At 49.3% G+C, this 25239-nt stretch overlaps 1 protein-coding gene across 1 annotated transcript in view; it reads left to right on the top strand.

The window, feature by feature from the left end:
* Window positions 1-25239, top strand: part of ST3GAL3 (ST3 beta-galactoside alpha-2,3-sialyltransferase 3) — a 191960-nt gene that overhangs the window by 152017 nt on the left and 14704 nt on the right. The window contains exons 6-9 of the mRNA XM_049617323.1: window positions 12012-12106; window positions 15266-15329; window positions 16134-16229; window positions 16518-16704. Coding sequence (XP_049473280.1) covers window positions 12012-12106; window positions 15266-15329; window positions 16134-16229; window positions 16518-16704 — 442 coding nt within the window. The remainder of the gene's footprint in view (window positions 1-12011; window positions 12107-15265; window positions 15330-16133; window positions 16230-16517; window positions 16705-25239) is intronic.

Below are 25239 nucleotides of genomic sequence, written 5' to 3'. Positions count from 1 at the left end.
TTATTTTATTTTATTTTATTTTATTTTATTTTATTTTATTTTAAAGTTTCTTTATTTTGAGAGAGGGGCACCTGGGTGGCTCAGTTGGTTAAGTGTCTGACTCTTGGTTTCAGCTCAGGTCATGATCTCATGACTTTGTGGGTTTGAGCACTGTGTTGGGCTCCGTGCTGGCAGTGCAGAGCCTGCTTGGGATTTTCTCTCTCTCTCTCTCTCCCTCTCTCTGCCCCTCCCCCACTTGCTCTCTCTCTCTCTCTCTCTCTCTCTCTCAAAATAAATAAATAAACTTTAAAACTATTTTGAGAGAGAGAGCACAAGTGGGGAAGAGGCAAAGAGAGAGAGAGAGAATCTTAAGCAGGCTCTGCGCTGAAAGCATGGAGCCCAACACGGGGCTCGATCTCACAAACCAAACCGTAGGATCATAACCTGACCCAAAATCAAGAGTTGGTTGCTTAACCGACTGAGCCACCAGGCACCCCAGGACTCTTACCTTCAGAAGGTAGAGGTGCTGGGGTCCGGTTGAAGAATGAGCAGAAATTCAGCCTGTGAATGAAAAGGGGAAGAAAATTCCAGGCGAAGGGAATAGCATGTATGAAAGCGTGGAGGCATTAAAGAGTCTGGCAGGTTACAGAAACTCTACATAGTTGGGTATGGGTAGCCCTTAGGGAAAGGGAGGAGGGGGTATCTGAGGCAGGAGAGGTAGACAGGAGCCAGATCACAGGGGCTTCATAAACCAGACGAAAGAGCTTAAACTTTTTCCTCTAGGTAGCAGCTGTCGTGGGTAGAAACCTGTATCAAGGGGCTGAACTATCTTCAGGCTCGCCTGAATATGGGACGCAAACGGTGTCTTTATCCCAGTGTTTTGGCTCTTGGTTTGCCTGTTATGTAGACTGTTTTCTCTATGTAGCCACGAAGATGGCTCCAGCAGCTCTAGGCCCAGGGTCAGCCCATTTTTTCTTAAAGGTCCAGTTAGTAGATATTTTGGCTTTGTGGGCCACAAACGATTGCCACAGCTACTTAACTTTGCTGTTAAAGTGTGACATCAGGCACAGACATTAGGTAAATGAATGAGCATGTCTGTGTTTTAATTTTTTTTTTTTTTAACGTTTATTTATTTTGGGGACAGAGAGAGACAGAGCATGAACGGGGGAGGGGCAGAGAGAGGGAGACACAGAATCAGAAGCAGGCTCCAGGCTCTGAGCCATCAGCCCAGAGCCCGAAGCGAGGCTTGAACTCACGGACCGCGAGATCGTGACCTGAGCTGAAGTTGGACGCCCAACCGACTGAGCCACCCAGGCACCCCGCATGTCTGTGTTTTAATAAAACTATTTATAGAAACCGGCATCTGGTCTATGGGCTGCAGTTTGTACAAGCCCTGTTCTTGGCTTACACGGTCATGACAGCTCACTATCTCAGAGAAAAAGAGACTCCCATATCCCCCAGTGGCCAAATATTAGACCTCAGAGAAGAATTTGATTTGTCCCACTTGGATCAGGTGCCCATTTTAAGCCAGTTACTCTGGTTCCGGGTGAACCGTCCTGATTGGCCAGCCTGGGACATGCGCTCCTCCCAGCAGCAGTGGGGGGAGGGGAGGTCAGCTCAGTGGAACCATACGGAATGAAAAGTAGCCTGCGTTTACACAGGGAGGGGGAAGGAATGCAGATACCCACTGCAAGGTGTCAACAAGAAAGAGCATGAACCGAGTGCCCGAGTTTCCAGTGATGATCTGGCTTGAAATTGGTCCTGACACAGCGTCAGGGCACCAGGCCAACCCCGGCGGGGCTGATGCACGCCCTGCCCTGGCCTTTCCCTCCGTGCAGAGTTTACACCTCAACTGCTTTATTTACACCAGTCGGAATACACTCACCAGCTCCTTCCTTCCTCACGCACTGCTCCACCCCCTGGGTGGGACTAGGGGGCAGATTCATTGGGAGGGGTCACCAGGCTGAGCTACTCTAACCCCTGGTACGTGCTGCTTTACTCTGTCTGGCCCCAGCGATACCTAGACGGGAAGATTCTCCTCTCTCCTGTGCCTTTGCCTACACTACTCTTCTCCTGGAACTCTCCTCCTAACATTCTCCACCAGGCTCATTTACTTGTCCTTCAAGGCCCTGCTCAGTTTTGTTGTCATCTTCACGAAGATTCTCCTGTAGCCCTAAGTCGGTCTAAGACCTTTGTATCCCTGTTACACGATGCACGATGGACGGATGCATTTTATGATTATTTGTTTACCTGTGTCTACTACTAGCTCCTGAAGGGAAGGGCCAGGGCTGATTTTCCTTTAGGCCCCAGCCAGCACTCAGCACAGGAGCTGGCACTGAGTAGGCCAGTAGTTGTTGGATAGGGCGGCATTTTCTACTCCATCTAGTCCCACACAGGATAAGGAGGCAGGAACTGCATGCTGATGTTTGGAACAGGACTTGTTGGTTGTTACCTGTTGTTTGTGTTCTCTCCCTCTGTGCTGCTTCTCCCTGGACATATGTCCACCTGCCCTACGGGTTGACCATCCTTTCTCTTCCTGTTCTCCAGGGGACCCATTCAGGTGGTCAGTGAGGGAAATATGCAGGAAGACAGAAGTTTGCGAGGCATTTAGGAAGTGCTCATCTTGCTGGCTTGGATGTATACCAAGGTCTTACTGTGCAGGGCCTTTTGTGGTGGGGCTGCTGCAACAAGATCCCAAACGAGACCAGGTAGATTCTAGAAAGCCCATGTCCCTCTGTGTTGTCCACCTCCCCACTTCCCAGAACAGGTTCTGGGACAGTGGATCTGTGGGGATTGGCCTTCACCCTGCTGGATGACAATCTCACTTCTGGGGGGCCAAGGTCTATGGCTGAATCTAACAGACAGATTAGTTGTGGCCCCTGGTCCTCAGGACCCACTGCTGGGTTCTGTCTTCCCTTTGTCCCTTGGGCTGCTTAGGCTGTTCACACTTACTAGCTAGAAGGCCAGACAGGCACAGATAGAGAACAGAAGATGTGTGTTACCTAATCCAGCAAACCCACATCTGGAGGCTCCTCTTTCAGTTTGATTGGTGGGAGCTACGAGGGAGATCCTTCTCTGGGTCTGCTGGTGCCCACGTATAAGTACTCCTCACGCCCTGATAAGACCCAGTCACCTTTCTTGCTGGTCTCTGGATACAGGCTAAAGTGCTGGACCTTCAGAGCACCTGGGTGGCTCAGTTGGTTAAGCGTCCAACTTCGGCTCAGGTCATGATCTCACACTTCGTGAGTTCAAGCCCTGTATCGGGCTCTGTGCTAACCAGCTCAGTGCTTCAGATCCTGTGTCTCCCTCTCTCTCTCTCTGCCCTTTCCCCGCTCACACTTTGTGTGTGTGTCTCTCTCTCAAAAATAAATAAACATTAAAAAAATTTTTTTTAAGTGCTGGACCTTCAGTAGTAGTGGTTTAGGTTGATGAGCCAGAGTTGGGGACATTCACCTTCTACACTGCGCCTCAGTCACACCACTGGGCATAAAATGAGCTGAAAGCTATCTTCAGAGGGCCCTGGGTTGCCTTGCTAGCTGGTCAGAGTCTGTAGGTCTGTGGACAGGGCAGCCTGTGGTTCCTGTGGTCACAGCCTTGTTATGAGAGGCACAGGGGTCAGACCCACCCTCATCATGTGCCCTCCTAGTGCCACAAGTCTCCAAACTACGCTCTAGGATCTAAGGAGAAAAGAAGGACAGGTTCCAGTGCAACTTCCCTCTCCTCCTTCCCCTGTTCCTTCTCACGCACTCACACACCCTACTGAAACCTGATCCTAAGGCTGCCTCGCGTGCTGGAGCCCTGGGCTGGCAGGCTGGGGCCCGTCTGCCTGAGCCTGCCCCACCCTACCCTGCTACCCCCCAGGCCAGGGCAAGCAGGTCAGGCGTCCCACACCCCCGCTAGTCTGACCAGTCCTTCTGCACCTCAGAGGCCACCTCCACCCTGGCCAGGCCCCCACACTGGCACACTAGTCCCGGGACAGAAGCCCCTGGTTCCGTCCCAGGTGTAGCATGAGGCTCTGCCCAGGCCACCTGCAGAATTAACACAAACACACATACATGCACCACCTCTACCACCACCCCACCCCATTTCCTGTTGTTTATGGCCCCTAGCTCAGCTTCCAAGGCCTCTGCAGGCACTGAGCCACCTCATGGGGGCTGAGCAAAGTGCAGTGGAAACACTGTAGGAAGACGACAGGCCTACCTGGAGGCAGCAGGGAAGGTTGTCCAGAGGAAATAGCCTTTAAACTGAAAGAATAACAAGGGATTTTCCAGGCAGATAGAGACGGGAGGGGATTGGGGAATAGAGTGGGGGGTGGGGCACTGCACATGTAAGCGTGTGAAGACCAGCATGTTCAGGAAGCTACAAATAGTGCACCGTGCTGGAGTGTGATAGTAGTCTCAGAAGAGTAAATCCCAATTACGTTAGATTAAGGAGTGAACAGGAGATGGGGGAGTTGAGACAGAATATCCATTGCTCTTTCTAGATGTCTCGCCACGAAGGCGTAGAGAGAGAGAGAGATGGATGGCTAAAGGGATATGTGCTCAGGAAAGTTTGTTGAGTGGGTTTGTGTGTTTGTTTTCACATAAGAGAGACCTGAGCTTGATTGTATGCCTCGGGGTGCGGTATGGAGGGGGGGCGACAAACAGGAAAGGGAACCAGAGCATGCTGAAGAGATCAACTTTGGGGGGCGAAAGGGTGAGATAAGGAAGCAGGAAACTGAATGAGTTCCTATCTGAGTGTCCTGGATTGGGCTGTGAAGTGAGAGAAGAAACAATCGGCTTAAACAAAATTGGAAAGGATAGAGCATTTGTGGAGTGTGGAGAAGGTTTGGAATAGCTACTGAGCAAAGTTGAGGGTCCAGCCTAAGGTTCAAGTCTATGAATTTGTATTGGTATCATTTCACTTCAATGTGGGGTGTGTGTGTGTGTGTGTGTGTGTGTGTGTTCTAGCAGCACAAAGAATACAAGAGTGTAGGATTAGATTAATCTCTGGGTAGATTTTGCCTAATGGATGGGGCAAAAAGACAGTGGAACTGGGGGTCCAGGGTCCTGGCAAGAAAGACAGGAGAAATGGATGGGATTCTAGCCAGGAAAGAGACATAACCTGAGAATGAAGAGAATTTTTCTAACTAAGACTCAGAATCCAGAAACAATAAGGTAAAAGGTTGACAAATTTTACTACATTTTTAAAAAACTTATTGCAAAAAATGAGGGGAAAAAAGAAAGCAAGAAAATGCCATAAGCCAAGTAAATGTTAAATAAACAAACTAGGAGAAATATTTGTAATTGTGTCTCAGTGGGTTTATATATTTAATATATGCAGGGTGTCAAAAAAGGGAAGATTGTTAGCTAACACTATGTTGGTGATTATAATGTAATATACGAGTATATGAAACCAACGCATCATACTCTTACACAGTGACACAACCTAGATGTCAGTTATATCTCAAAAAATCTGCGAGAGGGGCACCTGGGTGGCTCAGTTGGTTAAGCGTCTCTTAGTTTCAGCTCAGGTTATGATCTCACGGTTTGTGAGTCACACATCAGGCGCATGTGCTAATGGCACAGAGCGTGCTTGAGATTCTCTCTCTCTCTCTCTCTCTCTCTCTCTCTCTCTCCCCCTCTCTCTCCCCGCTTCAGCCCCTCCCCTGCTTGCACGCTCTCTCTCTCTCTCTTTCAAAATAAATAAAATAAACATTAAAATAATTTTTTTAAGCTGGGAGAAAAAAAGGGAAAACCAGTAATCCTATAGAAAAATGGGCAACAGATAGGAACCAAGGTAACAGAAAGAGAAGTGCAAATGGCCCTTTTATAGATATAACGATGTGCAATTTCACTTACACTAAAAGAGATACAAATGAAAACAACACAGAGATACTCTTTTCTCTCCTATCAGACGGGCCGCATTGCAGTGTTGGACAGTGTACTTTTACATGGCTGGTGGGGCACAATCCCTGTGGAGCGTAATTTGGCAACATGGAGCAAAATACTTATGTGCATTTTCCCTTTGACCCAACCAACCCACTCCTCGGGATCTATTCCAAAGATACGTTGGCAAAGAGAAAAGACGTATGCATGAAGTTATTCACTGTAACCGCTGTTGGTAGAACCTACTTTACACAAGATTGCAACAACTCAGGGGACTGAATAATATTATCAAGTATATAACTCTACATACTACTATGGAGTGATTACCACAGTATATTGTATAGCAAACAAACAAACAAAAAAAAAACACCTCAGTAGGCGAAACAGTATATGTTATTTTTATTGAATAAAGAAGGGAATAGTAGTACTCTGCACACACATATATGTACTGTGTATTTGCTCACCTCAAAAAAAAAAAAAGGAAGGGTAAAATAAAAATGAATTCATTGTAGGAATAATACTAATGTGAATAAAATACAAATAAAATGAAGTTAATAATAAAAAATAAATACTGTAGGGGAATAGAAGCAACAGAAGTCAGACACAGAAATAAATGTCAGACTCCTCTGAATGTATCTTGTTTTGTGAATTTAGTTTGGCACTAGGTAAAGTGTTATATCGTCATAAAACAAAATTAAATTAAAATGGGGTATAAGCAACCCCTAAAAAGCAAAAGCAAAATGGAACAAATGGACTTAACTACGTATCATTAACGAATTAAAACTCAGCAGAATTATTTCAAGTGGCAAAAGCACCATCACTTGTCTGTACTTCTCTAATAGGGTATACCCAGAGACAAAAAGAACTGTAAAGAAACTGTATTTAAATTGTTTTTAGTAATGAGAGTGTTAGTAATGTTATGCTAAAAATATTATATATTTTTCTACATGTATCTATCTGTAAATATGTATTAAGATAAAGCAGATAAGTAATTGTGTTGCTATCACTATAGGCAAGAATGTCTACTTAATTGAAAAGAGATACAAATATAAAGGAAGCTTACATAGATGACTTTTATGACATGTGAATTATATCTCAATAAAACTATTAAACAAGAAAAAGAAAGTAAGTACAAATCTTGTAATCCTGAATTTGGGTTGGGAATACTAGTATAAATGCATGATGTATTTTCTGTTTATGGGGTGCCAGAGTGGCTCAGTTGGTTGAGTGTCCAACTCTTGATTTTGGCTCAGGTCATGATCCCAGGGTCATGGGATTGAGCCCCATGTTGGTCTCCCTGCTGAGTATGGAGCCTGCTTAGGATTCTCTCTCCCTCTCTCTCTCTCTCTCTCTCTCTCTCTCTCTCCCTCTCTCTCCCTCTCTCTCCCTCTCCCACACCTGCATATTCTCTAAAAATAATAATAATTAATTAATGTTAAAAAAATTATTTCCTGGCTTTTTTCCCCTGAAAACACCTGGGAAAAATGACTAACCATAGTGACATGCGCGACCCAGCCACCCAGATGGTAGTCTCTAAATACCATTTCCAATAACCAGGACTCCTTGGAAAATGACTGACTTCAGATGGAGGCAAGAAATATATAGGACAAACCTGGGAACATCTTCACATACTAGAAAGCAAGGACATTTTCTTTCCTTGATTACTGGAGTGTGTTAGAAGGATTCAGGAGCCAAGATGAAAAGGCCAAAGAGAGAAAAAGAGAGGAGGAAACCTATGGATTAGAAAGAGACTAGAGATTAGCCCAATTCAGTGTGTGGACCATGCTTTCATTCTGATCTAAATAAACAACTTTTAAAATAACAACAAACATTAATTAAGGAGAAATCTGAAACTGACAATTTGTTGCTATTAAGAAATTATAGTGTTTTAGGTGTGATAATGGCTTTAAGAAGAGTTGTTTAGGTGTGGTTATGTTTGGGTTTTTTTAATGTCTATTTTTGAGAGAGAGAGAGAGAGACAGAGAGAGAGAGAGCAGGGAAGGGGAAAAGAGAGAGGGAGACACAGAATCCGAAGCAAGCTACAGGCTCTGAGCTGTCAGCACAGAACCCAACACAGGGCTTGAACCCATGAACCATGGAATCATGACCTGAGCTGAAGTCGGACACTTAACTGACTGAGCCACCCACAGGGTGCCCCTGTGGTTAGGTTTTTAAAGATGTCCTTATCTTCTAGAAATTAATGCTAAGGTATTTTATGGATTAAATGGTATAATTTCTGAGAGTTTCCAAAATAATACACAGAGCGAGTAGATGGGGTAGAAGGGAAACAAAATTGATCATGACTGATAATTGCTGCATCTGAGTAATAGGTCCATGGGGGTTCACTGTTTTGTTTCTCAACTTGTGTGCATGTTTGAAATTTCCCATAATAAAAAGTTTTTTAAATATATCCAGAGCAGGAAAAAAGAGTACCCTTTGCACAAAGGTGCACCCAAGTAGCAGAAGGAAATGTTAGAGGAGTCTGGCTTGATCCGTCAAGGAATAAAGAGGGTCTACAAAATAAGCACCTAAAACAGAAAGACCCAATAAAAGAACAAGGTGAGATGGACAGTGTTTAAAAACCAGAAATCAATAGGTTATTTAGTTATTTATTTTTGAGAAAGAGAACGCAAGCGAGTGCACAAGCAGGGGAGGGGCAGAGAGAGAAGGAGAGAGAATCCCAAGCAGGTTCTGCATTGTCAGCACAGAGCCCGATGCAAGGGCTTGAACCCATGAACCGTGAGATCGTGACCTGAGCCGAAATCAAGAGTCAGCCGCTTAACCAGCTGAGCTATGCAAGCACCCCTAGAGGCAAAGATTTTTAAAAAACACTTACCAGACCCATTTAATGCTTTTTGCCAGGATCTCTCCCGTGAATTTTTTTTGTTCATTACTTACTTAGCTCTAGTTGCTGTAACAAACTACTGTAAATTGGGTGGCTTCTCAACAGCAGAAATGTATTTCTCACAGTTCTGGAGGCTGGAAGTCGGAGAGCATGGTGCCAGCAAGGTCGAGTTCTGGTGAGAGGCATCTTAGGGTTCATATGGCTGACTTCTCCTTGTACCCTCCTATGGGGGAAGAGAGCTAGTTAACTCTCTGGCCTCTTCTTATAAAGGCACTAATCCCACTCATAAAGCCTCTATTCTCATGCCCTAATTATCTCCCAAAGGCCCCCGCGTCCAAGTACCATCACACTGGGAATGAAATTTCAACATACAAACTTGAGGGAACACAGACATTCAGGCTAGAACACTAATGTTGCAACTTCTGCTTTTTTGGTCATATTTTCATTTGTGTATCCTGTACATTCAATTGTTGGGGACCAACTTGTGTCAGGTGACCAGCAGCTTATTGTTTTTGTTGTTTGATCTAGCCTTTGTGTATTATGAGAAAGTTGTGTCCATTTCCGCAGCAATGTTTTCATTATTAGTGAAAAAGAGGCGCCTGTGTGGCTCAGTCGGTTAAGCATCCGACTTCAGCTCAAGTCATGATCTCACAGTTCTTGCATTCAAGCCCCACATCAGGTTCTGTGCTGACAGCTCAGAGCCTGGAGCCTGCTTCAGATTTGGTGTCTCCCTCTGTCTCTGCCCCTCCCCCTGCTTGAACTCTGTGTGTGTGTCTCTCTCTCAAAAATAAGTAAACATTAAAAAAAATTTTTTTAATTGAAAAAAAGAAAGTGAAAAAAGTAGTCTACAGAGTAGTTTAAGAAATAATATGGGAAAAGGAAAATCAGTACAGATATATACCATAAGGTTAGTTGCCTTTGTGTTTTAGGATTATGGGTTTTATTTATTTGTTTGTTTGTTTGTTTATGTGTGTGCACCTGTCAGTATTTTCCCCATAATTAGCATATATTACAAGCTACAATGAAAATAAGTTTTTTTTTTTTAATTTTTTTTTCAACGTTTTTTTATTTATTTTCGGGACAGAGAGAGACAGAGCATGAACGGGGGAAGGGCAGAGAGAGAGGGAGACACAGAATCGCAAACAGGCTCCAGGCTCCGAGCTGTCAGCCCAGAGCCTGATGCGGGGCTCGAACTCACGGACCGCGAGATCGTGACCTGGCTGAAGTCGGACGCTTAACTGACTGCGCCACCCAGGCACCCCTGAAAATAAGTTTTTTTTTAAAGTAAAAATTAACAAAATGCGCTTTCTCAGGAAGAAAAGAGAGCAAAGGAAAAAATATGTTGAGAACATTGGTAAGACCTTAGAAGATTTTATTAGCATATGATGTCCAGTACATATTGGGAAGCAGATAAAGCCTGTCCAAGCCTGACTGAGAAACTTTGCAAAGACTTTGTTCCAGCTTTTTAAAAAAGTTTATTTATTTTGAGAGAGAGAGAGAGAATAAGCAGGGAAGGGGCAGAGAGAGAGAGAGAGAGAGAGAGAGAGAGAGAGAATCCCAAGCAGTGAGGAGGCCGACGCAGGGCTCAAACTCCCAAACCTGTGAGATCATGACCTGAGCTGAAACCAAGAGCCAGCCGCTTAACCAACTGCGTCACCCAGGCGCCCCTGCAAACATTTTATAAGCTCCTGACACAGGAGGAGAGGTTCTCGCTCCAGGCTTATCCAGGGACCTTGTTTCCTTCGCTGTTTCATATAGGCTGTGGCCAGGATCCTTGGTGCCTCTGGTGAAACATCAAATATGTTAATGTACTTGGATTTGATATACTGGGTATGAGAGACATACATGATCCTTGTACACAGAAGGGAAGTGTGCTGACTCAGAAGTCCAGAGGCAGGCTGTTCGGCAGGAATGGCCTGTCCGTGCTGTCGAGTGTTGACAACGTCTTTCCAGCCATGAGTAATGGGACAGGGAGCAGGATTGAAAGTTTTCTGCCTCTTTCAAGTTCACTTCAAAATCTGTAATAATATTAGACGTCCAAGTGATTACTGGTATTCTTCCTCCTGGGTAGGCTGATTATAGTGGTCAGTGATGATGGAAGTGAGAAAGGTTTGCTTGAGTTGGAGTACGTTCAGAAGGCTACCTCCCAGGCTACCTCCCAGGCTCCCAGACTAGAGGGCCTCTCCTCTAGTCTTCAGGTTTTCAGTGGCTGATTCAGACTGAGTTAGAAATACAGAGACGGAGCCCAGGCCTAGGCCTCCACACATTCATTCTTGGCCAGCAAGGCCCCAAGCAGGCCCCACAGCGAGAATCAACACATAGTAGATGACCAGGTACTGGCCCTCTTCCAGGCTGCCAGGTGCCCTGAGAAAGGTCTTAGAGCCAGGGTGCTTGGTTCCACGTGAGGTTGTGTTGTCCAAGCATCCCCAAAGAGCTCGGTTTCTCCTGTAGCTTTTCCCTCTGTCCACACTGCCTTATGAATCCCTTCTGACTTTGCCCCACCACCCCCACCCCTGAAAGCCTGCTCCACGGCCTGCCCACTCCTTGGGCTTTCCCGAGAGAAGTGAAACGTTCTTTTCCCTTCTCAACTCAGCATCAACTCATCCTTCCTTCTCCCCCTGTTTCCCTCCCATCTTTCCTCCAGGCCCACATTACCATCCCCCTTGTGTTTAGTGTCCCTCCCTCACCTCCTGAGGAGCTTAGCCTTCCCTCCTGGTCTCTGCCAGCAGAGGTGCTCAGGCTCCTACCTGTCTGAGTCCTCCGCTCAGCCCTGCCTCTCAGCCATGGGACGCTCCCATTTTTCTCTTCTCGACCAAACGTCTGTCTCCTGTGGCTCTTCTCCGTCTTCATTGTGAATTCTCCCTCCTCACCCTGGGTGGTCCACCTCCCAGAATTCTCTCCAAAACTCTTGTCTCCATGCACTGGCTGTCTTCGGGTATCTTTCTGCTCACGTGGCCCGTGTGTCATCTCCGTGTTCCCAGACCGCAGGAACAGCGTGGGCTGCAGCGACTGGTGGGGTGCATGCCTGGGTCGCCTGCCAGAGAGCTTCTGGCGTGCTGCAGTTCCATCCAGGGCAAGTGGATCTTGCCTCTCCACCCCTATGGCCGGCCACATAGAGACTGGCCAGATCTGCCCCTTCGAACTCAGGTTCCACTGGACAAGCTATGTCAGCAGCTACCCACTGACCAGGGGCAGGGAGGGTGTGCTGGAGTGTCAAGGTCCTCCCGGCAGATCCGTTGCCAAGACAGATGTACTGAAGAGCCAGTCCATACCCCAGCTTATTGCATTTGGGGATCCTCAACAGCCCTGTTGTATTCCAGGTTCTCCAAGCCAGCACCCATGTTCCTGGATGACTCTTTCCGCAAGTGGGCTAGGATTCGGGAATTTGTGCCGCCTTTTGGGATCAAAGGTCAAGGTACGTTGGGAACCCTGGCCCACTCTACATTAACATCTCATCCCTCAGCCTGTCTCCCTGCACTCAGGATAGGGCTGTACCCTCAGAAGTCCCCATGCTGGGGATCCACCCCTCTCCTTCCATTTTTCCCTTCCTTTCTTTTTCTTGCTTCACTCTTCGTTTACTCCGAGCCCCCCACTTGGCCAGGGCCAGGTATACAACAGTGGAATGGACGGTACCATCCTTCTCCATAAAAAAGCTCCAGTCTGGTAGAGACACAGATATTTAGAGAGCAGGACAGTAATGGCTCTGAAGGGGGAAGAGATCACAGGAAAGGACGTCAGGGAGATCCATCCTGGAGGACCAGGTACGAGGGGGAAATCCCTGAGAAGACAGAGGCCATCCCCCAGGCTCCTCCATCATCCCCTCTTTACCCCGGTCTCCCTTTCAGTTCTTTCTTACCCTGTCCAAGGCCGATGTCCCCCCAGTGCCCTCAGAACTGTCCCCTTCCATTGCCTTAGGGACTTCGCTCATGCAGTTCCCTCCTGACTTTCCCACCTCTGACGGTTTAGTGGTTCTGATGCCTTGTCAAGTTCCTGCACTATTTCATGGCATGGTTGAGTTTGGGCTTTAGGATCAGACATTCAAGGATCAGATCTCAGTACTACTTCTTTATCAGCTGTGACTTTGGACAGGTTACTTAACCTGTCTGTGCTTTAATTTCTTCCTCAGTTAAATGGAGAAAATAATACTACTGTATTAGGTTGTGGTCAGAATTAAATAAGATAACTGTTGAAGGGGTGATATCATTTGGCCAGGGGACTTAAAAATACCTGAGTCCTCTACTCAGCCAGTCCACACCATCCTGAAAAGAAGACAGTGACCAGCAGGAGGACACTCTAGAATGGGAGTTTTGACCTCAGATCCCCAAGGGCAAATCTAATGGGTAGGGCTGAACCATGTGAAGAACTCCTTTTTGCTGGGTACAGGTAGCTAAGCAGCCTACTTTTCTCCCAAATCCTCACTCAAGACTCCAATCCTACAAAGCTATGAAGGCCTGGAAAGGCTGGTCCATAGCCCATCGGCCAGCAACAAGAGAGCACCTGCTAATTTATACCCTTTCTGCTAAGGTCCCCTCCTAGAAAACAAAAACCCAAGCCATACCTTGACCTTGGGCAATTAGTAGCAATATGCTTTTCCTTAGAGGTCAAATGGGAGGTGGGAAAAGGAGGGTGTCTGTGGCCTTCCCTGAAGCCCTCCATAAGGTACATCTGAAGGCACTTAGTATAGAACACTCCTTAAAGGTTCATTTCCTTACCCATTCTCCTTCACCTCCTGGGAAGATTAACTGTGCTCACTGCTTCTTTCTCACCCTTTACTCTGGAGCACTCTCTTCTCCTCCATCATTCCAGTGAAACTGCTCAGTGCCCCCGGGAAATCCAAAGGATACTGTTCAGTTCCTAACTTGACCTCTTGGCTGCATCTGACAGTGTTGTCCACCCCATCTTTTAAAAAAAAATTATGGAGTTGTCGTTTTTAAGTCGGGAGGCATCCTTTCTTTACATGGAATATTTCAGGCATATAAAAAAGAATAAAGGTGAATACAATGCAATGTGTACCCAGCTTAAGAAATAAAACAGGAGATACAATTAAAGCTCTGTGTATCCCTTCCCATTCCATTCTCCTCCTTCTCCAGGAGACCATTATCCTGGTTTGGGGGTTATCGTTTCAATGTCTCTTTATCTATTTTTGTGACATATTTATATATCCATTGAAAATCTGATATCGTTTTTGCATGTTTTTACACTTTACAAATAATACTCTGTGTGTGTGTGTGTGTGTGTGTGTGTGTGTATGTGTGTGTGTGTGTGTGTGTGTTTCAAATTGATTTTTTTGCTTATGCTTTACAGGCATATCTGTATTAGTACCCAAAGCCAAAGGTCACTGGTTTATGTATTTTTACTGCTGGGTAGTATTCTGTGTACCACGTTTAATCTGTTTTCCTTTGTCGGGCTTTTTAGTTGCTTCCCACATTTTGCTATTACAAACAGTTCTGCAGTGAACCTTCTCGTACAGGTTTCCTTAAACAAATGAGTGAGTGTTCTGATGCTATCTACCTAGGAGGAGAGCTGCAAGATCTTAGTCTGTGCACATCTACATCTTTGCTTAATGTTATTAAGATGGTCTTCACCACGGTTGTACCGATTTACTTACTTTATCTTTAGATCTCTGTGCACATTATCTTTTTATCTTCCTAATGACTCTGCAGAGTAGGAATTACCATCTTCGTTTGAAAGATGGGGAACTAAAACACAAAGAAAGGAAGTGATTTATCTAAGGTCACAGAGCCCTGAAGTAGCACAAGCCAGGATTGGACTCCAAAGCCAGTATCATTATACAGTATATTATAATGTTCTCATTATGCTAGAGTTTGAAAGGAGAGCAATGACCATGGCCAAAGCCGGTGAGAGGCCAAGAAGAATGAGGTCTGAATAGTGGTCACAGGATCTGAGAACACAGAGGTCCTGGGCCCTTGCTGGGGGCAGCCTGAGTGGAGTGCAGATGGGCAGATGTCAACCCTCAGAGGTTGAAGAGGGAAGGAAGTAGGAAGAGACAGTCCGCCAAGACCAAGGTTGGAGATGGGCAGTACTGGGGGGAGAAGTGAGGGGAAGACCATATCAGAGGGTGAGTGAGGCAAAGGGTTCTGAGTCGGGAGCTGCCTGGGCACACTTGAGCTCTTCAGCGTTGGTGGTCTCCTCATTTGCTCTCTGGTTTTCTGCTCAGTCAGGGCACAGAGGTGAGTCCAGCATGTACTCTGTCTCTGAGCAGTTCCCAGGCCTGGGAACGCATGTCCTGGGACCTGACTGCAGAGCCTTTGAAAGCCAGAGGAGACTTCCCAGGAAGGGCTGGGGAGCCCTGAGGGGAGGAACTGCATGCCAGCTCTGGGGACCGGCTCCAGGCAGAGCTGAGTGTCCCTGCCTGTACCCCTGCCTCCATCTTGTTCGTCAGGGAGAAAGCTAGGCCAGTGGCCCAGCCCAACCTTGTGCCCAGAGTCCCCTCTCCCCACCCTCCTATCCACCTCCAACCTACGCAGTAGCATGTGCTTCCAACGTCATTCGCAAACCACTTCATGGGGACGTCAGTGACCCTCTAACAATAACCTCCCTCCTCTGTCCACAGACAATCTGATCAAAGCCATCCTGTCAGTCACCAAAGAGTACCGCCTGACCCCTGCCTTGGACAGGTGAGCCACTTGCTACCCAGCCTCCTGCCCTCAGTTGCCTGGCATGCGCAGAGGTGTTGAGGTCCAGCCAGACTTCCCGGGGTATCGTGTGCCCACATGCAGGCACAGCACACGTGCTGGGGATGGTGAGCAGATAAGCGAGGCCCTCCAGCGGGTCTGCACCCCATGGACTGAAAGCACTTGGCAAGATATTTCGGTCCTCAGCCATCAGAGGTCTGAGGGCATGGGTGGTGGTGGTAGCGGAAGATGCCATGGCTTAAATGCAGGAGGCAGTGACAGTGCTGAAGCCAGTGGGCCCTGGGTGAGGGAAGCCCCAGGTGGGGGAAGCAAAATGCATAGGGCTCTCTGGTGGCTACTGGAAGCATGGGGGCTTCTGACTTGAAAATAAGCCCAGCCATGGGTCCTGGTGCCCCCAGGCCTGTCCTCTCTGCTTGCTTTTCTGGCACAGCCTTCAAACTCAGCACACTTTGCCCTCTCTCCTGAACTCCACTAACCCTTGGGGAATCTTCAGCCTAGAAGGCCATCTCACCAGAGGCTCCTTCCTCACCACCCCAGAACTAGTGCCCTTGCCCCTTCCACACCCACGCTTTCCTGGAGAGTATCTGGGACTAGGTATGTCAGAGAGTCCCGAGTGACCTAACTACCCACAGTATGCCTTTGGCCTCAGAATGCTGCCAGAAGCCCATTGCTCTTCCCCCATTCCAGCCTGCACACGGCCAAAGGCATGGGGCCAAGGGCCAAAGGGGTAGGGAGAAGGAGACCTAGCAGACAGCTCTTCAGAGGTCTCTGCCTCTCTCCCCTCAGCCTCAGCTGCCGCCGCTGCATCATCGTGGGCAATGGAGGTGTCCTTGCCAACAAGTCTCTGGGGTCACGCATTGATGACTATGACATTGTGGTCAGGTGAGCTCCCCAAAGCAGTGCCTCAGGCACCTGAGTGTCCTGGCCCAAACCCTGGCCCCTGAGTCCATTGAGAACCATCTGGCCATCTGGCCAGTTGGGCTAAGGTCAGCAGAAGCCTCAAGAAGAACCCTGGCTTGAAGGGCTCCAAAAGCTAGGTGACTCCAGGTGACCTGGCTCCCCATTCTCTGCCCCTGGGGAATTCCGGGGTCATAGTGCCTCCCAAACACAAGCCCACAGACTACATGCAGTGAGCTCAAGGCAGGCTCTGACTGGGCCTGCTCTCTGTAGACTGAACTCAGCACCCGTGAAAGGCTTTGAAAAGGACGTGGGCAGCAAAACTACACTGCGCATCACCTACCCTGAGGGTGCCATGCAGCGGCCCGAACAATACGAACGCGATTCTCTCTTTGTCCTCGCTGGCTTCAAGTGGCAGGACTTCAAGTGGTTGAAGTACATTGTCTACAAGGAGAGAGTGGTAAGCTCCCCGTACGCCAGCTGCTTCCCCTTTTGCCCTGGCCTTGCCTGGCTTCCAGGTCAGCCTGTGAGTTCTTTCTCAGCCAGACTCAGAGTCCCTCTCCAGCATTCCCTGCAGGCCCTTCCCTGGCCTTAGGACCCCCTGGAAGGAACGCTTTTTTCTGGCTAGCCCCAGCATCACTCCTAATATTCATCTTCTCCTGCCCTGCCCTGCCCTTGTAGTGGCCTCCCCAAGCCCCCTCACACTCTGACTCTCATGTGGATCCACCCTCATTCCCAGCCAAGGGAGGAAGGCCTTATTTGGACCCCTCAGTGAGCTTGAGGGTGCCAGTTCCCAAGCCCATAAGTCCCACCTCTCCCTGCTTTGTACTTGTACCGCTGACCTGCAGTTAGATCCCCAGCTGCCACTGAGTCTGGTTCTACTCCAGGAATGATCAGATTCTGTACTCCTTGTCCTAGGCAGACTAGGGCCCAGGCCCGTTTCTCTAGGGGATTGTGTGGCCAAGTAGAGTGACTGCTCCTTTTGGTGGACCACCCACGGAATCCCCTCCTGAGTCCTCCATTCACAGCTCGGGGCCTACAGGGATGCCTGCCAACTTGTCCAGGCCCGTTCCCCCCTCTCCCCTCAACCGGCTATCACCAGCCACCCCAGGGGAGGAGTACTGCAGAGTTCAGGCCATTCGTCTTCCAACACCCAAGCCTCTTATGCGAGGAGAATGATGACAGATGGCCTCCGCATACAGTAAGAAGCTAGTTGTTCTTTCTGGAGGTTTAGAGGCGAGTTGGGAGGTGGGAACAGCTTAACCTTCCTATGGAGGTCTCAGTGCAATTTGGTTTAACTCCACAGCCCTTTCCCAAGCAAGGCCAAGTGCAGGCAGTGTCAAGTAGGTAGCAAGCGAGAGAGAAGACAGAAGTCAGGTCCAGAAATTCAGGTAGGTGGGACAGTGGGGAAGGGGAAGCTGAATGAGACAGGCAGGCTCCCCTGGGTTTAGCCTGGCTCCCCAAAGGGGAGGAAGGGGTTGGCTTCAGCCGGCTCCAGCTGCAAGAAGGCCCACTGCCCATGCAAACCAGGCAGAGAATGGGGCTGAAGGAGCACCCCTCTGTTTTTAGAACCATGGCTTGGATACTAGTGGGAGAGCCCTTCTCTTTGCTTTGAAGGCAACAGAATTGGGGTCACAGGTAGGCACTTCTAAGGGAAAACGGGAGGGAATTGGTCCACCTTGGTGAACTCCAGGGCGGCTGGGAGCTGCTTTCTCACCCTGGCCTCTGACCATCTGCCCACCCCCTCCTGGCACATCCTTTCCTCTGCCCATGGACACCTGTCAGAAGAGCTCCTGGAGGGCAGGGCCCTGATCCCACTGGCTTTTTTTTTAACCCCTCAATGCCCAGTCATCCTAAATGATCTGGAATTGGCTCAAATACCAGATCCTGCTTTCTGCTGAGCAGACCGGGAGGCCAGGCCAAGGAGGTGGGTCAGGGCAGCCAGGTGGGTTGTTTTTACATGTTCCTTCCGAGAACAACAAGGTCAGTTAATTCAAGGCTTTTATAGTTCATCCACGGAACTAAGGAAAGAAAGAAGAAAAGGAAGGCAGCCAATTAGAGACTCACTGTACTCTAGCCACTTAGGGCCTCACTGTTCCCAGGAAGACTCTGAGGAGCTTACCACCTGGCCTGGCCCAGGCTGCAGTCTGATCGAAGATACTAGAGCAGTTGGGATGAGGAAGTGTGGGCTGTGCTCAGGCACATGGTCACTCTGGTGGATGTCTGTGTCCTGACCTGGCCTGGCCGTGCCTGGAGATGTAGGACTGGCCTTGTGTTAGTGAGAACTCATTCCCAGGGTTGGTAGGGGTGAGTGAGAAGAGAGAAGGGACAGGGAGGAGTCCTTTGAAGTTCTGTGATCCTTCCCTGGCTCCAAAGTCAAAGATAATTTGGGCCAGGGGCGCCTGGGTGGCTCAGTCGGTTAAGCGTCCGACTTCAGCTCAGGTCACGATCTCACGGTCCGTGAGTTCGAGCCCCGCGTCGGGCTCTGGGCTGATGGCTCATAGCCCGGAGCCTGTTTCCAATTCTGTGTCTCCCTCTCTCTCTGCCCCTCCCCCGTTCATGCTCTGTCTCTCTCTGTCTCAAAAATAAAATAAACGTTAAAAAAAAAAATTTTTTTTAAAAAAAGATAATTTGGGCCTTTAGAGTGAGCTGCCAGAGGAGGCCAGCAGTGCCGATGGCCTCACCCGCCCTAGCACTTCCTGGTGACCCAAGAAGCCTGTCCTTTAGAACCCGTCCCTACTCCAAGCCCAGGGCCGATGAGTTCACAGGACGTCTCCCACACGCTACTCCACTTCTCTGGCATCTGAGACCCAGGTAAATGTGGGAGAGACTGCTTCTCCAGGGCCTCCCCATCTGGTGCCAACCACAGGCTTGTCCTGCTCCTGCAGCAATGTTTCCAGCCATGCAGCCTCTGGGCTACTGGGGAACTCTCTGCACCTGCTGGAAGCCTCACCTGTAGAATTCTGGCAGGAGGCAGCTCTGCATTTGGGAGCTAAGGACTGGCTGGGCAGTGCTGGAACAAGCGTCAGGCCTCGGTCACGGCTGCTGCCTGCCTCTTGCTATGTGAACAAGTTGCTCAGTGGGTGGAACTTTCTGGTACCCAGGAGTCATGGTGGGGTCTGGAGAGAGGAAAGACCGGAAAGGAAGACTGGACAACCCAGAAGACAGCCTGTGCTAAGGCTGGCCATACTGTCTTCATCCATATGGGAACTTTTCTTGTCACCGTTTGTGGCCATTTGGTTCCCTCATTCACTGGACAGTTGCACTACAAGTTCCAGACAAGTTACCACAAGGCTCGTTATCTCCCAGCCCGCAGGAGCCCTGAGCCAGCCAGCAAGCTTGGAGGAGTTCCCAGCAGGCCATGCTCAGGGCAGCTCAGAGGAGCACCAGTGGACTGTTGAGTGGGGACGATGAGGTCCGGAGACACGGAGGTGCAGGTGTATGTAAGGCCATGGTGGGACAGGGCAGCCTCCAGCTCTTGTGAAATGTTCAGAGGCACATCTCACTCCATCTCACCATGCGCTCATTTGCCAGGCGTCACTGAGGTGTCCTGTGTGCTGACACCATGCTGCTCCCTGTCTCTCACGGTCTAGTGGGAACAGGCCCAAAACTAGAGTTGTAATGCGATGTAGTAGGTGCTGTCACTGAGCACCCTCCTGATGCTTGATGAAGGCTGGAGGTGCTCCGTCCATTGTCCGTGGGGTCTGGAGAGGACAGGGCATGTGAGAGGCAGTCACTCAGGCCCCATTCCTCCCGCCTCCACCAGCCTCCCCTTCCCATGCCCCAGAATGCCCGGTAACCCAGAAAGGAGCTGCCTTCCTAATCCCCCACTCATCCCTGTCCCCCTCCTCAGTCCTGAAAGTGGAAAGCTGGTCTCATTGCTGCGGGGCCTCTGACTGGTTGTCAGTTCAGTGAGGCCCTGAGACCTAGGTTGGGCTGGAATGGGTGTGGTTCCAGCCCAGCAGGGGGACAGAAGACAGGGGCTGGGGGGTTGGCCCCTGGATAGCCTGGACACAGGCCCAACCTCCCAGCTGTAGCTCAGGCCTTGGGGAAGGAGGGAGGGGCCTAAGGCCAGCCAGGGTGCCACGTTCATGCACAAGAGAGGACTGGGCTCCAGAATTTGGGAAGACAACATGGCTTAAGAGGGGAAAGCAGGTCAGGCCTTGGAGTCATATAGACTTGGGTTTAGATTTAGAGTCTGTCACTTGTTAGCTGGGTTACCTTAGGCAAATTACCCAGGCCCCTTAGATTTAGTCTTATACGTAAAACAGGAGTAATCCTTCCCATTGTTCAGGATTGTTTTAAATATTAAACCAGCTGAAATATAGAAGCACCTGGCCTGGTGCTCAACACTTAGCAAGTGCTATCTGTAGCAATGATTAATGCTACTTCTATCTATCTATCTATCTATCTATCTATCTATCTATCTATTAATTATTGGTGCCAGTAGAAAAGCCCAGTTGCACTAGGGAATGAAGCATTGTCTGTCTAGGCTGTAGGGTCTGACCTAGGAGATGACCTAAAGCAGGGGTCCGAGGCCAGGCCTTGAGGCAGGAGACGCAGGGCCTCCTGGGAGAGACAGCAGGGGTGGGCTAATAGTCTAGGAAATCCACAGGGCAAACAGGGCCACCAGGTCCCTGCCTATGAGGCCGTATTGGACTGGGCCCGAGATGGGGACTGAATGTCCATCTGCACCTAAGCCTGTATGCTGTTCCAGACCTGGGAGGGATGCCGAGCCTTAGGAGCTCAGTGTGGACATCACCTCACGTCAGGGGCGACTCCGCACAGGGCACCTGGAAAGGGTGCTGAGGCTGGCACGCAGCGTGGCTTCCTCCTGCTGTGACTAGGCTTCTGCTGAACCAGCAACCATCTCCCCGCCAGACCTCAGAGACAAGCTCTCCTGGGACACTGTTTCCTTTGCAGCCAGCTCTGGTGGCTCATTCCTCTTCTGCCCTGAGGGCCAGGAGGCCTCCATGCTCGGCCCCTCGGCCACATGCTAACTGCTACTCCTCTGCACGCAGACAGAAAGTGCTGAGGGATTGGGGTTCATGCCGTCTCACCCCCTGCTCCTCTCGTCACTGTCATCGGTGACCTCTTGGTTACTGAGCCTCATAATCAGTATGATCACTGTGCCACCTTCTCTTCTCCCCTCTTCCTGCCTCTCTCCTCGTCCTCCTTTCTCCTCTTCCTCTGCCTCCTCCGGCTTCCGCCACCCTCGTCACAGCTGTCACGTGTTACGCTCTCCAGTTTGCCAGCCTCCTTTGAATTTATTCTCGTAACAATCCTATTAGATCAGTTCTGTTACTACCCCCATTTGGGGGATTGGGAAACTGAGGCACAGGGAGGATGAGTTGCTTGCTCCAGCTCATACAGCTAGCTGAGTGGGAGAACTGAAGTCATACCCAGCTCTGACTGCTTCAGGGGTCTTGCTAAGAAATAAGCTCAGCCACATCACCCTGCTGCGTAGAATCCTCTGTCGATCAGCTCCCACCTGTCACGGCCCATGAGAATAAGAGCTGCCGTTTACTGAGCTCTTCCACATGCCAGGCTCTGGGCCACACGATTTACAAGCAGTGCATCAGCCAGACATGTCAACAACCCTACAAGGCCAGGCGACAAGTAACAGTAAGTGGGAGGGTCGCGTTTGGAGCCAGAGGTATCTTGTGTAACCATAACATGTAACACCTCTCATTCATTCATTCATTCGGCCAATTCCAATCAATCACCAAAATCACACAGAGCCCCAGGCTTCATGTGCTGTCTCCCTGGCCTGACAACTCCCCCTCCCCACGACTATCTCGTCCAGCCAGTCCACTGCCAGGGAGTCCCCATGGAGAGAAACTTGAGCTGAGATAGTGGTGTTACCTTGCCGGCGTCTTTTTTAAAAAGTTTATTTATTTGTTTTGAGAGAGCACAAGTTGGGGAGGGGCCGAGAGGGAGGGAGAGAGAGAATCCCAAGCAGGCTCCACGCTGTCTGTGTAGAGCCCGATGCAGAGCTTGAACTCACGAACTGTGAGATCATGACCTGAGCCGAAGTTGGCTGCTTAACTGACTGAACCACCCAGGTGCCCCACCTTACCAGCATCTTGATGCCACTTGCCACCCCTGTGTCCTGTCCCTGGCCGTTGTTCCTCTCGGAGCCTACTCACCACCGTCTTCAGTTCCACTACACCTCCATCCTTGTCCTAAGCCGAAGTCTCACACCCTACTCCACAGGGAGAATAAAGGTGGTCAGCAATCAAGAACTCTGGACTTCCCAGCCTCCAGTGTATGAAGTTACCTGCCTCCCCATCCATCCCGGCTTCCCTCAGTATGCTTTCTGTGCCTCTCCCATCCAAGGTCACTTTTCTCCCAGGTTCTGGATGCCGTCTTGTCCCACCTCCCCAGGAACTATCTTCCTTTACTTCTTTTCTCACCTCTTACTGGATCCTCCTCTCACACATGTAATTTTGTTCAGGTCTCTCTCACCTTAAAAGCCCTCTTTACTTTGTATTCCTCCTCTGTCCTTCCTTCCTTTTCAGGTTTCCAGAAAGAGTCATTACCTCTCCACGATGCCTCTCCATGTCTTCCCCTTCTATTTCCCCACCCTCTCCAGTCCAGCTTCCAGACCTGTCTCTCTGCTGGCAGCGACCTGATTCCAAATCCAGTGGACTCAACCTCTGCCTCCCTTTAAAGGAACAACTTGTCAGCAGATACCCAGCGAGCATTTGCTGTGAACTGGGCACAGTACCGAGTTGCGGGGATAGTCCCTGGTCTTACAGGCTCGTGGCCAAACTCCTGGGAGGCATGCTTCATTCCTCCTTCTCCTTTGCCTTCTGTATTCATTCAGTCTCCAAAGCTGGGATTTCCCCCCTTTAAAAATAACCTCACTTGCCTTATTTCAGCATCTTCCTATCTCCCTGCCTTCAGTCCAGTCACCCTCCAGTCTGTTCTCCAAATCTGTGTCCAAAAGAATCCTCCTCAAGTGTCCCTCTGGTTGGTTCCTTCTCCTGCTTAATGGTTCCCTTTGCCTACATGTTGCCACTCTCAAAGGGCCTTCTTATGCCCACATGTGGGTATCACCTAGAAACTTGGCAGAAATGCATTTGGAGCCCCACCTTTGGCCTGGTGAATGAGAACCTCTGGGGGTGGGCCCAGCCATCTGTTGTAATGAGCCCTCCAGGAGGTTTGGATACAGGCTCAGCTGTGAGAACCACTGGCCTGCAGGATAAAACCAGGCTCTGTGGCATAGCGCCCATGACCTGGCCCCTGCCGACCCGTTCCTTGTCCTTGCCCCTCTTCCTTGCACCCAACATACACCCTCCACTCTGGCTGTGCCGGAATAGAGAGATCCTATATCCCACCTCCACGCCTCACCTGCTCCCCTTCGTGAGGCTGTCATAGATGCCTCTCTTCAGAGTCCCCACCGAAACACTCCTCACGCCTGAGGGGTCACTGCCCTGCCAACTCTCACAAGCCCCCAGAGGACCAGGACCATGGGGTTTGTCTCTGTAAGTCCATCGCCTCCAGCAATGTCTTAAACACAGTTGGCCCACACGTAAATGAATAAATACATGTGGAAACTGAGGCCCAGAGTAAGTCAGGAACCTCTGGAAGAGTCAGGATTCCAACCCAAGTCTTCTGACCCTCAGCCAGGACTCTTTCCTCTTGGCTGGGCTGCCTCCCCCTTTCATGGCCCTGGGAGGTCGTTCTTTTAGATCCAGACCCTTGCTCTCCTCTTGCTTCTCTGGGGCCTCTCTTTCCTTTAGCCATGTTTGATCTTCTTTTTGCAGGTCAAGATCACTGTCCTTGATAAAAAAAACGAGAACTGCACGGTGCCTGGCGCTTTGCCTCTTTCAGTTGTCTGTCAACCTCATGAAGTCGGCCCCAAGCTGACTCCTATTTCTGTCCATTGCTTTTGCCAAATATAGCTTTCAAAACGGTTTTTTTGACCCTCTCCTCAAAGCACACATCAAGATAAATTCCAAATGGACTAAAAAGTAAAATATAAAAATACAACCAAAGGGAACTTTGAAGTAAGTAGAATAGAAATCACATCCCCGGAGGGAAAAGAACTTTCAAGGGGTGGACGCGCTAGGAGAAATGAGACTTGATAATATATGAAAATTTAAACTGAATTCACAACAATGAAGAGACTGGATGCCACAGAGCCTTGGAAAGTGTGTTTGGGAAATATGACAGACAAATGGTTATTGTTATGAGAGTTGACAAGAAAACCATTAGGACCCCAGCACATAAAGGGCAGGAGACTGAGCAGATCACACAGAAGGAAATATAACTAGTAACAAAAATATGTTTAACCTTCCAGCAGTCAGAGAAATTCATGTGAAGACAACAGGATGCCATTATCACCCACCACATCTTTAAAGAACATGTTTAAATGATCATATGTGATTCTGGCAAGAGTTCAGTGACAGGTGCTCTCAGAGGCTACTGGTCGGAGTATAAACGGGGAGAAGATTTTTGGAAAGAAAATGACATTTGGTACCAATAGCCATTACCCAAAGGAAGGACAGATCGGCACACAAAGATTGTTTTATTAGAGTGTTATTTAATAATGGCCAAACCCAAATATAACCTGAGGGGTCTATTATGTAAATGATAGTTCGGTGACGTGAAGGAGTGCTGTCCTCATGGCTGTCCTCACGGCCGCCCCCCCCCCCCCCATGCTCCTTTGGTGTAGGCAAGGTTGGCAAAGCAGTGCTGGGTTCGGTGTTGGGAACGATGATTCCTCTGCCTCAGCCCATGTCTTCGGGGTTCGTTTTTCCTCTTCTGTACAGTGGGGACAGGAAAAGCTTCCCCGTGTGGCTCCCTGTCAGACTGCCCTCAGGAGCGAGCAAGACAGTACACGTGGCGACGCTGGACACAGTGTGCTCCCCCTGCAGGTGACGGTCCCCTTCTGAGAAGCGAGATTCAGCCAGGCAAGGGCCCAGGAGTGAGTGTGTCAGGGAGAGCACGGGGCCTGGGCACAGGGCAAGTGCCACTTGGGCGGGAA

The sequence above is a fragment of the Panthera uncia genome, assembly GCF_023721935.1.
Source record: "Panthera uncia isolate 11264 chromosome C1 unlocalized genomic scaffold, Puncia_PCG_1.0 HiC_scaffold_4, whole genome shotgun sequence".
NCBI classification, from domain to species: domain Eukaryota; kingdom Metazoa; phylum Chordata; class Mammalia; order Carnivora; family Felidae; genus Panthera; species Panthera uncia.
The sequence above is the reverse complement of the archived record's forward strand: the minus strand, read 5'-3'. Positions and strand labels throughout refer to the sequence as shown.